Source organism: Mauremys reevesii, linkage group 8 (assembly GCF_016161935.1).
Source record: "Mauremys reevesii isolate NIE-2019 linkage group 8, ASM1616193v1, whole genome shotgun sequence".
Taxonomy (NCBI): Eukaryota; Metazoa; Chordata; order Testudines; family Geoemydidae; genus Mauremys; species Mauremys reevesii.
This window is the reverse complement of record NC_052630.1, coordinates 28,193,797-28,207,057: the sequence shown is the minus strand read 5'-3', so window position 1 is coordinate 28,207,057 and position 13,261 is coordinate 28,193,797. Positions and strand designations below refer to the sequence as shown.

General features: G+C 44.7%; 1 protein-coding gene across 1 annotated transcript in view; it reads right to left on the bottom strand.

Annotated features, from left to right (window-relative positions):
• The window catches only part of WWC1 (WW and C2 domain containing 1), a 143,077-nt gene extending 135,319 nt beyond the window's left edge, over window positions 1–7,758 (bottom strand). The window contains exon 1 of the mRNA XM_039486017.1: window positions 7,323–7,758. Within this exon, the coding sequence (XP_039341951.1) occupies window positions 7,323–7,441 (119 nt within the window). The 5' untranslated portion in view covers window positions 7,442–7,758. The remainder of the gene's footprint in view (window positions 1–7,322) is intronic.
• Between the last annotated feature and the right edge of the window lie 5,503 nt (window positions 7,759–13,261).

The window sequence follows — 13,261 nt, the reverse complement described above, 5'->3', positions numbered from 1 at the left end:
GAGGAGAAATGCCCCACATCTTTGAGATTTTTCCTTCTTACACTATTGGTTTTCATTTGCAAATCAGCACTGCACCATTATTTGTTGTTTGTGCTTCTCATTGCCCTTTTATTTTGAGGCATGTGGAGAGCTTTCACATTTTAGTTAGCTAAATTTAATTGCATTCCACTGAAGCAGATTAATGCACTGAGCTGCCAATAGCAGAGATGGACAGTGAATCACAGAGCTATACTTATGGCTGTGAAATTTTGTTTTAAAAGTAAAACCAAACAGAGGAGCCAAGACACACTGAAGTATCACACCAAACCTGAAAAATGTATTTATATGCAGGCTATTGCAATCTATCGATACATACTGGGTCTAACCCATCCATAGCAAGCATTTTCAAAACTATAACTCCTAAATTCTAAGGATTTGTTTCAATCTTAATCCCTGTATAAGAAAATTCAACCTGTAGTGAATAGAACATCAACATTTCCCCTAAATGGTATGTTTCTTCTATTAGTCATGTACTGCTCCTGGAAGCTCTATTCCCTTTCCAAAGAGTTAATTGTTCTGTAGGCTCATATAGCCAAAGTTTGGAAATCCATTTGAACTTGGAGCAGAAAGCTATCCCAGGCAAACGTCAACTTCTGCAAAATCTGAACTCTCAATTTATAAGGTTTTCAAGCCTTTAGGATTGCAGAGATTATACTCCACATTTGGAAGGCTAACAGATGTTTGTTGTATTCCAGAGTCTACAGACAGTTCTAATGCCTCTGATGCTTATTGCAGCTTTGCTGCAGAAAAGTGAGAACTGGCCAGAATCTTATCAGTTTTCACTGCCTAGTGATCAGAGGTGAATTGATCAGAGTCCAGTCGATTTCATTCTGAGGTAACCTTGGAAGACTGTGAGCCATACCATGGCATGAATGCATAGAACTATTTACTGTGGTGAGGACCTAAAATTGGAGGAGGCGGTGGAGAATATGCTTCTCCATTCCAGAGCACAAGGGAGTTTCAGACTAATCAGACTCCAGCTAGTCATAGGCTCTAAAGATGGAACAATACCCCTATTTCCCTAGCAGGATCCAGGGACAATACCTTTGTTGGAATCAAAACACTCTTCTCTATTCTATAAAGATAAGTGAAATTCTTGTCTCAAATCAAGCTAATTTTGTACTGGTACAATTCCTGACTTACAGCTAAGTTTGAGATCAGATACCAGCCTGAACCATCACATTTCTGGGATTTTTCTCTTATCTTATGTAAAAACGAAGTGGTAATCATAAAAACAGCTTAAAACCCAGGGCCTAAATTACTATTCAGGTGTGCCTTCTGCATTTGAAAAATGACCATGAGAATTCTAGCGCCATTGTATCAAGATGTGTGCTGAGTGGTCTGCATCAGCATAAAGGAAGCTGTCACTCAGAGAATACGATCGTTTCAGGAACATGCATTATTGAATAATGCAGGTCTCTGGAACAACAGTCTGTAGGAAGCCTAATCCTGAATTAGCCCTAAGGAAAGAATTCATCATTCACAGTTTCATAAATAAGTAGCTACTTCAACTTCATGTTGCAGAAACACACTATGACTAAGCCACTTGACTAGGTGAAGTAATTTAGCAGGCTATTAGAAATGCCTGACAGCTTTCTAGTCTAAAACTTATGTTGACTGAGGAAGAGAAGATTTACCATCATGTGAACATCCACTGTTTATATATATTAAGATATTTGCATTGGTAAATATTTGTATTGTACAACATTTGTATGCTACTAAAATGATGCCATACGTGCAACATACAAGCAATTTATTATAGTTGCTTTTTCTTAATCTTTGTCCTTTAATCTCAAAATAGGAGTTTTCAAAAGTTCTTCCACTCCTTATACACCGGGGTGGGCAAACTACGGCCCGTGAGCCAAATCCAGCCCACCAGCTGTTTTAATCTGGCCCTCCAGCTCCCGCTGGAGCCAGGGAGCAGGGCCAGGGGCCGCTCCACGTGGCTCCCAGAAGCAGCAGCATAATCCCCCTCCAGCTCCTATGCATAGGGGACGCCAGGGGACTCCGCTCTGCATCTGCCCCCGCCCCAAGTGCCATCCTCACAGCTCCTATTGGCCAAGAACCACGACCAATGGGAGCTACAGGGGTGTATCTGCGGACAGGACAGCGTGCAGAGCCGCCTGGCCACACCGCCACGTAGGAGCCGGAGAAGGGACATGCCGCTGCTTCCGGGAGCCACTTGAGGTAAGCATCACCCAGAGCCTGCACCCCTAAGTCTCCCCCAGTGCCCCAACCCCCTACCCCAGCCCTGATCCCCGTCCTGCACTCCAAACCCCTTGGTCCCAGCCCAGAGCACCCTCTTACACCCCAAACTCCTCATCCACAGCCCCACCCCAGAGCCCACACCACCCCATGCCTCAGCCCAGAGCCCCCTCCCTCACCCTGAACGCCTCATTTCTGGCCCCACCCCAGAGCCCGCACCCCCAACTTTGTGAGTATTCATGGCCTGCCATACAATTTCTATTCCCAGATGTGGCCCTCAGGCCAAAAAGTTTGCCCACCCCTGTTATACACCCTTCTCTTTCTGCAATGCATTGAGACCAACTGAGAAAGCAGACATGGATCCCTCACACTTGTTTCTGCTCTGACCAAAGCTATGGATTCAAGGCAGAAGGGACCATTGTAACACAGGTCACAGCAAAATTGAGGCTCAAAGGAATAAGTTAGACCGGCGGTTCTCAAACTGTGGGTCAGGGTCCCTGTGGGTCAGGGTCCCCAAAGTGGGTCGCGAACACTTTTTAATGGTTGGCTGGTGTTAGACTTGCTGAGGCCCGGGGACCAAGCCCCACCACCCAAGGCTAAAGCCCAAGCCCAAACTCCACCACCCAGGGCCAAAGCCCAAGGCTGAGCTCCATCACCTGGGGCCGAAGCCTAAGGACTTCAGCCCTGTGTGTGGGGCTGAGGTTACAGGTGTCCTATCTGGGGCTGAAGCCTTTGGGCTTCGGCTTTGGCATCCCCACCTGGGGCAGTGAGGTGCAGGCTTCAGTCCCCCCTCCTGAGGTCATGTAGTAATTTTTGTTGTCAGAAAGGAGTCACAGTGCAATGAAGTTTGAGGACTCCTGAGTTAGACCATCCTTCCTCATCACTTTAAGCCTTCAGGGCTTTGAAATTCAGGTCAGCTTTTGAAGGCATGTCTCTTGCAGCACACCATACAATTTTTGGCTCATTCTATCCAGCATGAGAGTGAACTTCTGAATCCTTCTGGTGCTGTCATACATCACTTGTTTATACATATAAGCAAGAAGATGCTGTGACACCATGCTTCTTATGGACAGGAGAATGATAGACTGTTGAAAAAAATTGCCAAAGATTCTATTCTACAGTTTAATTGGATAATTTCAGATAATACGATCAACTCTAGTAGTTCAGCTGATTCTTAGATGATTATAGAACCCTCTTTCTGCCAGTCACTTCTCCTAAGTATCTAAAGTTTCCCGGTGTTGCATTATGTTGCATCCCCAGACACACTCCTGCAGTAATTCATTTAACAAGCTTCAGTTAACACAAAACATGTCTAACTACAAATCCAACATCAACTGATATAACAAAAAATATATAGACAAACTTAAGCACTGCACCTATACAGTATCCCTAATCATATTTCTTTACACTAAATTAAACTGGAAAGAGGGATTTAGGGAAGCTTTAAAAGTTGAGTCTCTTATCTTTAGTTACCAGTTGTGACTCGCTGAATGAATTGACCAGATATTATATGGGCATTGTCAACTTGAAATCTGGCCAATTTGAAGGAAATGAGTTCAAAAAGGAGTTTTAAGTCCTATCTGCCTCCATATCCACTGCAATCTGTGGTTTTACAGCAAATCACTTTTTTATATACTATCTCTGCCTTTTTGCTGCATGAAAGACCCCTCTCCCTCCCAAAATAGTGAAGCTGACTATTTGCAAATGGCTATCAATTGCAGTGAACTATGTTAACCTTTAAAATTACTGTACTTGTAACAGTACTAGGTAAAAAATCATTTCAGTCTGAAAATACGCTAGGGCCTGGTGGGCCTCCTCACACCAGTTTCACACTGCTGTTACTCCAATGTTCAGTAATTATTCCTAATTCATACCAGTGAAAGAACAGCTTCAGGTTCAAGGCTTGTCAGTACCATACGTATTTCTAGCATAATATTATTGAAAAATTTCATATATCAGGTTGTTTTGTAGAAAACACTGAAAACCTGGTTATCAGTAGTAAATACACAGTCCATGTTGTTGCAGTAGCACAACAAACACACCTAAAATAAGGTGCATATTTGTACATTGCAATTGTTTATATTCTATTGTGATTACCTATATGGGAAAAGACCAGAATTTTTAGAAGCCACTATTAGTCCTCACTAGTGTTAACAGATTTTTGGTTTGTGTTTAGTTTCATTAGAAGAATAAGAGTGCACAAAAAAGGCTACTCCTGGAATGCCGCTGCTCCCTGAAATCCTGTAAAGTTAGGAAGTGGACAAATCATTCATTCTCATGGCTAACAAACATTTGGCTGTCAGATGAATAACTGAGCTAGAATCAAATGAATGTGTGGGCACTGGCATCCTGACAAATATAATGGAAGACGGATACAAAGAATCAATTGCTGGGGAGGGAGGGGGATAATCAATTTAAAAAGTTAGCTTGAACCAGACCTGTAAATTATCACACAACAGGAAAGACTCTCTTAAGAGACTTACTCCATTTAACTATTTAAAATTATTACAGCAGCATTCTGTAACACCTTGTGCTCGTTACAACAATTGTTTTGGACTATGACCTTCTTAAAAAAATAGTTTCATTAAGTCAAAGAATCCTGAAATTCATCAAGTACAAAGTATGACATTTTATAGCTGTAGATCTCTCTTGCATTTAGAAATTTTAACATAGTATTTGAGGCGCAGTTCCCTTCTTCAGTTGCAGTAAACATACAAGTAATTAAAATTTGTTAACATTATCTGTCTCTCCTCACCCTATATCTCTTCCTAAAGTATAATTGACAGTTTCAGTGACTTTTCCATCATTTAGCAAAAAAACTGAATTGATCATATGCTGCTAATTTTAACTGTAAAATTTTAGAGAGAGACTTACAGACTTAAGTAGACAAAACATTTGAAAAGTAACTGGTATGGTCATGCACAGCAGGTGCTTTTAATACTTGAGTGTAATTTATAATAATGATCAACACAAGAATAGTGCACACATCAGAGCAAAGAGGGTCAAGAAGGAAGCTGAAGAGTAATACAAGGAGAAAGAGAAAAAGAAAAGCACTGTGGGAGATGAATGACTCCATGAACAACCTATAGGAATGTAGGTCATGATATTTTGTTTTAAAGAGATGTGCCAAAACCTAGAATGTGCTATAGTATAGCACTGGTATACTATAATATAGTAATATCACCACTGATCTTAGCTTGTTAGTCCCTGTCCCATAGTCACTATGTGTTTGTAGAGCACATCATAATTAGGTCCCAATCCTGACTGGATTCTTTGGATGTTACCACAATGCAAATAGCAATAGTGATTTCAATATGTTTGATAACAAGAATAGCTTGCATGTCAGATCTGCAAGAGCACTGAAGTAACAAAGGGGACAAAACACTTGTGTGAAAAGAATGAAATTGGAAACAAAAGCCAGAACAAGGACCCTTCCCCCAAATATTTGTAATACCGCTTAGAAATCCCAATCAAGGATCAGAACCCCATTGTGCTAGGCACTGTACATCATGTAACAAAGATAGTTCCTGCCACGGAGAATTTACAGTCTAGGTTTGAGGGATGGATGAAAGGCTAAGGAAAACAAAACACAGTTCAGCTGACCACTTTCCCTACCAATGCTGGACAGAAATGATATCTAGACATCATGGCAGAGGCAGGTTGTAAATAGATTTAAAAGAAAGAGAGAATAAGGTGGTGGCTTTATGAATTTTAAATTAGTTTGAAGGGTAGGCATCTAAGAGGACTATTACTAGCACACCAAAGCAGATCTTTGAAAACGCTTCAAGCAATGGGCACTTTTGGAGCTGAGCAAGAGGCTCACTATAGCATACAGGACAATTAGAAAGTCATGACATCAGCCAAGGGATGTCTCTCACTTTCATTAACATTCTAATGGTTACCAAGTTGCTGTTACACTGCCACTTAGCTCTCTAACACACATAAACAAAAGGTTAACGTCAACCCTGAGTGTCAGCAGTGCAAAAATAATAAAGCCAATCAGTCAGGTTGCACCTGTCTAACTAGGGAAGAATGTGGCCCAAAATTGCAGAATGTTAATAGTCTGACAAATTTAAAGCAACCAGGACATTCCAAGGTAAACTCCCCAAGTCACACTCTATATAGTAAGATATTATCATAATGTATTTAAGGATCAAAACTTTAAGAAGTCACTTTTTATGATTAGAGGACAAAAAGAACATTATAAGTAGGGCTCTTAGTAGCCAAAGTTACAGGAGTGGAAATCCCCCTCTTTCATTAAAGACTATAAACTGAATCATCTCAATGGAGTCAAACTGCAGGCTTGGGTATGAATGTAATGTCCCCATCCCACACACTGAGGGAGGTACAGAGAATTTAGTCCTAACCATTTTTAAATTTCTATTATAGTAGCATTTAGAAGTGCCAGTCAGGATCAATACATAAATATGGTTGATCAATGCATTTATTCATCAAGGAAAACCAAATCACTTGTTTACTAAAAACCTTATCCAGGAGTAGCAGATTAGCACCAGGAGTCCCTGAAAATATGTTCTGGTATATTCATTCCACCAATATGAAAGCTATTACGGGTCAAGCTCCAACCTAGCAGTGCCCTGACAAAAGATTGTGGGGATCAGGCAAAATTCAAGGTAGCTACATCACTTTCTCCAGCCTCTTTGCGCTGGTTCCCTAAGGTTTGGCGGTATATCCTATAGTGGTGAGAGCTCCCTCCGCATAGAAAGAGAAGTGGTTTGAAGGTAAATCAAAGTAATCCAAGCCATGTAAACGTGCACCCAGTGCTGGGTGCTTTACAACTCTTGGTAATAAAGCCTCTTTGGTCTGCGCCATTGGCAACTGAAGCAACACACGCTGAACAAACACAGCTATCTCCTGGGCCAGCTGTCGGGGGAAGTCCCGTGAGCCCCAGTTTAGGTCTCAAGAAGGTGCCCCTTTAGCATCAGGCTCTTTGTGCTCCTGCACTGCCTGTTCCCTCCGGCCCAAGGGCAGGCGGTGGCTGGGTGAACAGACACCTCTCCCTGCACCTGCCTGGCTTCCCTGAATGGCAGCGAGGGAGTCAAACCGGTCCGGCCTCATACCTGTCTCTCGGGTCGATCCAGCTGGTGGTTTTGTTGGTGTGGTCGATATAATACACTTTCCCATCGAAGTCCCGGGCTTCTTCCCAGCCCTCTGGCAAAGGTAGCTCCTTCCTTGGCATCTTCTCCAGGCCGGGTTGAACTGCCCCATAAAGAGCTCAGCCCCTGGTCCTCGCACGAGCAGAAGAAGCTGGGGGGCTGGGCGAGGATTCCCCTTCCTTGCGAGGCCCAGAGCTCCGGGGGCAGCACCGATCACTGCCAGGAGGAACCGGCGGGAGTCACATCCTCCGCTCGGGGGCCAACGGGCGATGCAAGGCGGTGCCGGGTGATGCCGGGCGGGGGGAGCGGGGCAGGGCGGTGCCAGGTGCCCGGCGCTAAGGGGGGGCAGGGCGGTGCCAGGCGATCACCGGCACAGGCTCCCCAGCGCTGTCCAGCGCCCCGAGGCGGCGGCGGCTCCCCTCACGCCTCCATTTTCCGCTCGGCTCCTGCCGCCCGGCGAGCGGCCGGGGCCTGGGGGTGGCTCCGATCCTCCCGCTCCTGGCCCAGCCTGGCACCGGCACCTCCGCCGGCAGAGCGGGGGAGGCGGCTCCTGCCGCTGCGGCCCGGCCCCGCCTGCCCGGGGAGCGCTGGGCTCGCCTCACGCCTCCAGGTGCTACTGTAATGCAGGTAATAGCGCTGCCGCCGCCGCCACTGTAAACACGGGCGCACCGGAGCCAGGCGCCGCCCCCTACCCAGGGCACGGGGGTGGGCACAGCACAGCACCTCCCTCTGCCCAGGCGGGGAGGCGCTGGGGGCTGGGCACAGAGCAGCACCTGCCCCGGGCACCGTCCGGGGCCCTCCGCAGCACCTCCCCTCTGTCAGGGGGGCCCCAAGGCATCTGCTCCCCCAGGCGGCGATGGGCTGGTGCTTGGAACAGGGACCTGTTGGCGGGATTCCGTCCCTGCCTCCCTCCCCCTCTGTATCACCTTGGCTCTCTCTGCCCTAGCGTCCCCATACTGAGCTCCCCCTGTGCTCAGGTGAACATGGTTGTGAGCTGGAGCATGAATGCATGGATTTATTATTTGCCAAGCCCAGCATGCCTCTGCTCTGTACACAGTGGTAAGTAGCCATAGCCCTTACCCCAGTGAGTTTACAGGCGAAACCCTACCATTCCAATCCAGAAAGTCACAGCTGATCACAGGAGGAATACATCACCTTGGCGTGGCATACATTGTTAGCAGTGGTTTCCTCCCACCCTCCACACACGCCACTCCTTTTTTTCAGAAATAAAGCTTTGGGTGGTAGATTAAAGCTGGTAGATTTAGTCAGTGCGTTCAGAGGAGAACTTAAAGGAGAAACTAGGGCCCAGATCCATAAAAGCGTTTAGTCAGGGAAGTCCCAGTTTTGGCTCCACAAAACCTGCACTGAACCCTTAGGTACCAAAACTCATTTGGCACCTACATTTTTAAAGTAAAAGTTCCCTAGGCACCTGTGTTGCAGACTCTGGGCATGTACACTGCTTCCTCTCTCTAGGCATCCACATACCTAGCTCCTGCATACACCCTAGAGTGATTCATAAACCAGGAAAGGTAGGGGTTCAGCCACGTCAATTGTGTGCAGGGCCTGATCCAGTTCACAAGCTCAGAGGTCACTTACTGAATTGGGTCCATTCAAAATCAAGGGGGGGGGAAAGAGAAGAACATGGCGGGGTACACCTTTAACTTTTACCCCAGTGGTTACAGCACTTGCCTGGGAGATGGAAGACTGGTTCAATTCCCCTTCTCTGCCAGAGGGGGGAAGGATTCAAAACTGGGGTCTCACATGCCAAGCAAGTGCTCTAACCATGGGGCTAAAGGGGTGGTATCACCATCTCGCCTCCCATTTTGTGTGAAGTGAGTCAGGGGCTCACTCATTTCCTCAAGCAGCAGCATAGGCACCTAAACCACCTGATTCTGGGCAGCAGGTTCCTGTTTGTGGGTTGATACGCAGAGATAAGTCTAGGCTGCAGGGAGGTGCTTAGGTGTCTAAGTCTTTGACAGGGTGGGGCTAAGTACACCCCCCCTTATTGGCATCTCCCATTGGCTAGCTTAGGCAGCTCCCCACCTCACATGCTGGCTTTTATGGATCACATTCCTACTTGCCTTTCTCTCCTCATGCATTGTATAGGTGCCTAGCTGCCCAGGTGCCTAGCTCAGATCGTAGTTCTGTTCCTGTGGTTTTTTCTTAGTGCCTAAAGTTTAGGAGCTGTGACATTCACCATTGCAATGCCTATGTCCCTTTGTGGCTCCCACCCTACCGGGGCAGCTCCAGGCACCAGCGCAGCAAGCGCATGCCTGGGACAGCCTGCTGGTCACTGTGAGGGCGGCAGTCAGGAAGCCTTTGGCAGCTTGGCTGCAGGAGGTCTGCTGGTCTCGCGGCTTCAGTGCCAATTCGGCGGCAGGTACGCCGAAGGCACGGGACCGCCAGATCACCCGCAGAAATGCCACCGAATCCGTGGGACCAGCAGACCACCTGCAAGCGTGCTGCCGAAGGCCGCCTGACTGCTGTGCTTGGGGCGGCAAAAAACAGAGCCGCCCCTGCACCCTACACATCTAGTGCACCAAGAGAGAAAAATAATCCTAGGCACACTGAGCACTATATGGAAAGCACAAAGCTGAACACACACACTGTACTGGCCTAGGTTTCTTGGGATGCTGAAAGCATCCTGATGTGTCTGTAGATTTAGGTTGACCAGATATCCTGATTTTATAGGGACATTCCCAATAGTTGGGGCATTTTCTTATATAGATGCCTATTACCTCCCACCCCTTGTCCCGCTTTTCCACACTTGCTATCTGGTCACGCTAGCTAGATTACCTATACTTTTTGACTAGTGACCATTTTAAGGTAAAATACATTTATTAATCCTTTCAGTTTAATACCAATTGAGTATATCAAAACACTTCATTTATTATACTCATACCATCACCCATGCAAGGAAGATCTGAGGATCAGAGCACTTAGGGGGTTTTCCCTGTGGTCATTAAAGTCAGTGTCAGGAATGAAACCCATTCTCCCATTTGTGTTCTTTCACCACTAGAGAAGTCTCCTTTGATTTATACATCCTTTTTCATTCCAGCATGTTTTGTGAACTATACACCCACTTCTATTAGGGAAGGCTGCCACTTTCGTATTACTAGGAGACACGTTTAGGCAAGACTATAGGGACAAATCTCTGCTCCTGTGAAAAGTCCCATGGTGTATTTAATGCTAACAGAATCTCAGTGACTGACATGTATACACAAAGGAACCCATACTGAAGAGGTTGCCCTTGGACGGATGAAGAGCAAATCTGAGCTGTCTGAAAGAGCCTAGGTATTTTAAACCTGATATACCAGTAAGCCACAGAATGCAAGACTCTATTTTCTCATATGTGCTATATACAGGCCCAGTTCATTCTCTTCTTCTGATTATGCCAAAGGACATTTTGGGGAGGAAATTTAAATGATAATCTCCCCAGGTAGAAAGTCTCACCCTACCCAACCCCCCGCCCCCAAACTTTCCCATAGAAAATATGTTCCAGGGCCTAACTCCAAACCTAGGAGATCCAAAGGGGATCTGCAGGAGCTCAGGATGATACATGAGGCAAGCTGTGCTTCTCACCTACTACAGCTATTGGGCATATTAGCCAAATATCCACTAGCACTTAATTAGCATTCACAAAGCCTTCAACAGAGTCCCTCACAAGGGCTGATAGGTGGTGTTCTGTCATGAATGAGAAACTGGTTAAGAGAAAACAACAAATGGGGAATTTTCAATATGGCAGATGTTAATAGTGAGGTTCCTTAGCTTGTGTGAGGACTAGTATTTGACCTGTTTATTAGTGACCTGAAAAAGGCAGTGAGGTGGCAAAATTTGTCAAGGACACAGAAGAATAGGTTAGTTTAGAATAGGGCTGTCAAGCGATTGATTTTTTTTTTAATGTTAATAATAGAATACCATTTAAATATTTTTGAATGTTTTCTACATTTTCAAATATATTGATTTCAATTACAACACAGAATACAAAATGTACAGTGATCACTATATTTATTTTTTATTACAAATATTTGCACTGTAAAATAAGAAGCAGGCAGCAGTATCTCCCATAAATGTAAACAAACTTGTTTTTCTTAGCTATTGGCTGAACAAAAAGTAGGACTGAGGGGACTTGTTTTATATTGTTTTGTTTTAGAGTGCAGTTATGTAACAAAACAAAAAATCTACATTTGTAAGTTACACTTTCACAATAAAGAGATTGCACTACCATACTTGTATGAGGTGAACTGAAAAATACCATTTCTTTTAACATTTTTACAGTGCAAATATTTGTAATAAAAAATAATAATATAAAGTGAGCACTATACACTTTGTATTCTATGTTGTAATAGAAATCAGTGTATTTGAAAACATAGAAAAACATCCAAAATATTTAATATATTTCAATTGGCATTCTATTGTTTAACAGTGCAATTAATTTTTTTAATCATAATGAATTTTTTTGAGTTAATTGCGTGAGTTAACTGCGATTAATCATCAACCCTAGTCTAGAATAAAGACAGGTATTGCAAAGTGACCTAACAAAGCTAATTAAATGGACATCACAATGGGAACTGACATCCATTATTAATAGTTTCACGGTAAGGAAAAGCTTGAACTACTTTTATACTTTGCTAGGTTCCAAAGTAACAGCCACTCATGGAGAAGCTAGTGGTCAAGAAGCAAGCAAGCATCAGGAGTCATAAGGTATGGGAGAAAAAAAAATAGCGCATTTACTTCAGAACAGGTCATCCTACCTCAAAAAGGATAACAGCATAAGTAGAGACAAATTCAGGGACAGACATTAGGAGTATTACAGGCAAAGGAAAGTTTCTGTACAAACTAACAAAATATCAGAACTGTTTGGTTTTGAAGGAAAACTGAAGGGATATGATAAGATCTACAAAGGATATAAACATATTCTGTGCCTGATTTTATCAGCCTTCTCATGAGTATGAAACAGCCCTGCAGAAAAAGAGAAGCCTTTTGGGAAGAGAGTAATTTATTTTAAAATAGGGTGACTAGATAGCAAGTGTGAAAAATTGGGGCAGGGGTGGGGGGTAATAGATGCCTATATAAGAAAAAGGCCCAAATATCAGGACTGTCCCTATAAAATCAGGACATCTGGTCACCCTATTTTAAAAGGACTAAAACCATACAGTAAACTCCTTTAATAGAATCTTCAGCTCTTGAAACTACCTCCTGAAAAAGTAATGCTCAGAGCAGAAATTAAACCACAAACAAAATACATACATCTTGAAAGCCTACTGGTCACAAAGTGTGGTGGTAGTGGCCAGGGCCGGCTTTAGGCCGATTCCTCCGAATCGGGCCCTGCGCCTAAGAGGGCCCCGCACCCTAAAGAACAGCGCCTAACTTAGGCGCCTTTTTAATTTTTACTCACCCAGCAGTGGTCCAGGTCTTCGGCGGCACTTCAGCAGCGGGTCCTTCACTCGCTCCAGGTCTTCGGCAGCATTTCGGTGGCGGGTCCTTCAGTGCTGCGGAAGACCCAGAGTGAGTGAAGGACCCGCTGCTGAAATGCCACCAAAGACCCGGACTGCCGCCGGGTATTCAAATTGGGCCCCGCACTTCCTAAAGCCGGCCCTGGTAGTAGCACACATATGCATGTGTTTGTCTTCTCTTTCCTTTTCCTCTGTAGAGCCGCAACCACCTTTTACCAGGTTTGCCTGTTTCTATATGCTCCCCTTGATTGGCTGCAGCTCTCTTGAGCTGCTGAGGGGAAACATCCTCTAGGTTCTATCTACCCCTCACCTCTTTCTTTGGTGAGGCAAAACTGGGGCATGGAGAAACATTAAGCAGGAGACACCCCTTTTGGCTCTTGAAAGGTTCATATTGCCCATAATAAGGCACTCATTTCTTTCTCTGAAAACAGAAAAACAAGGGAACAT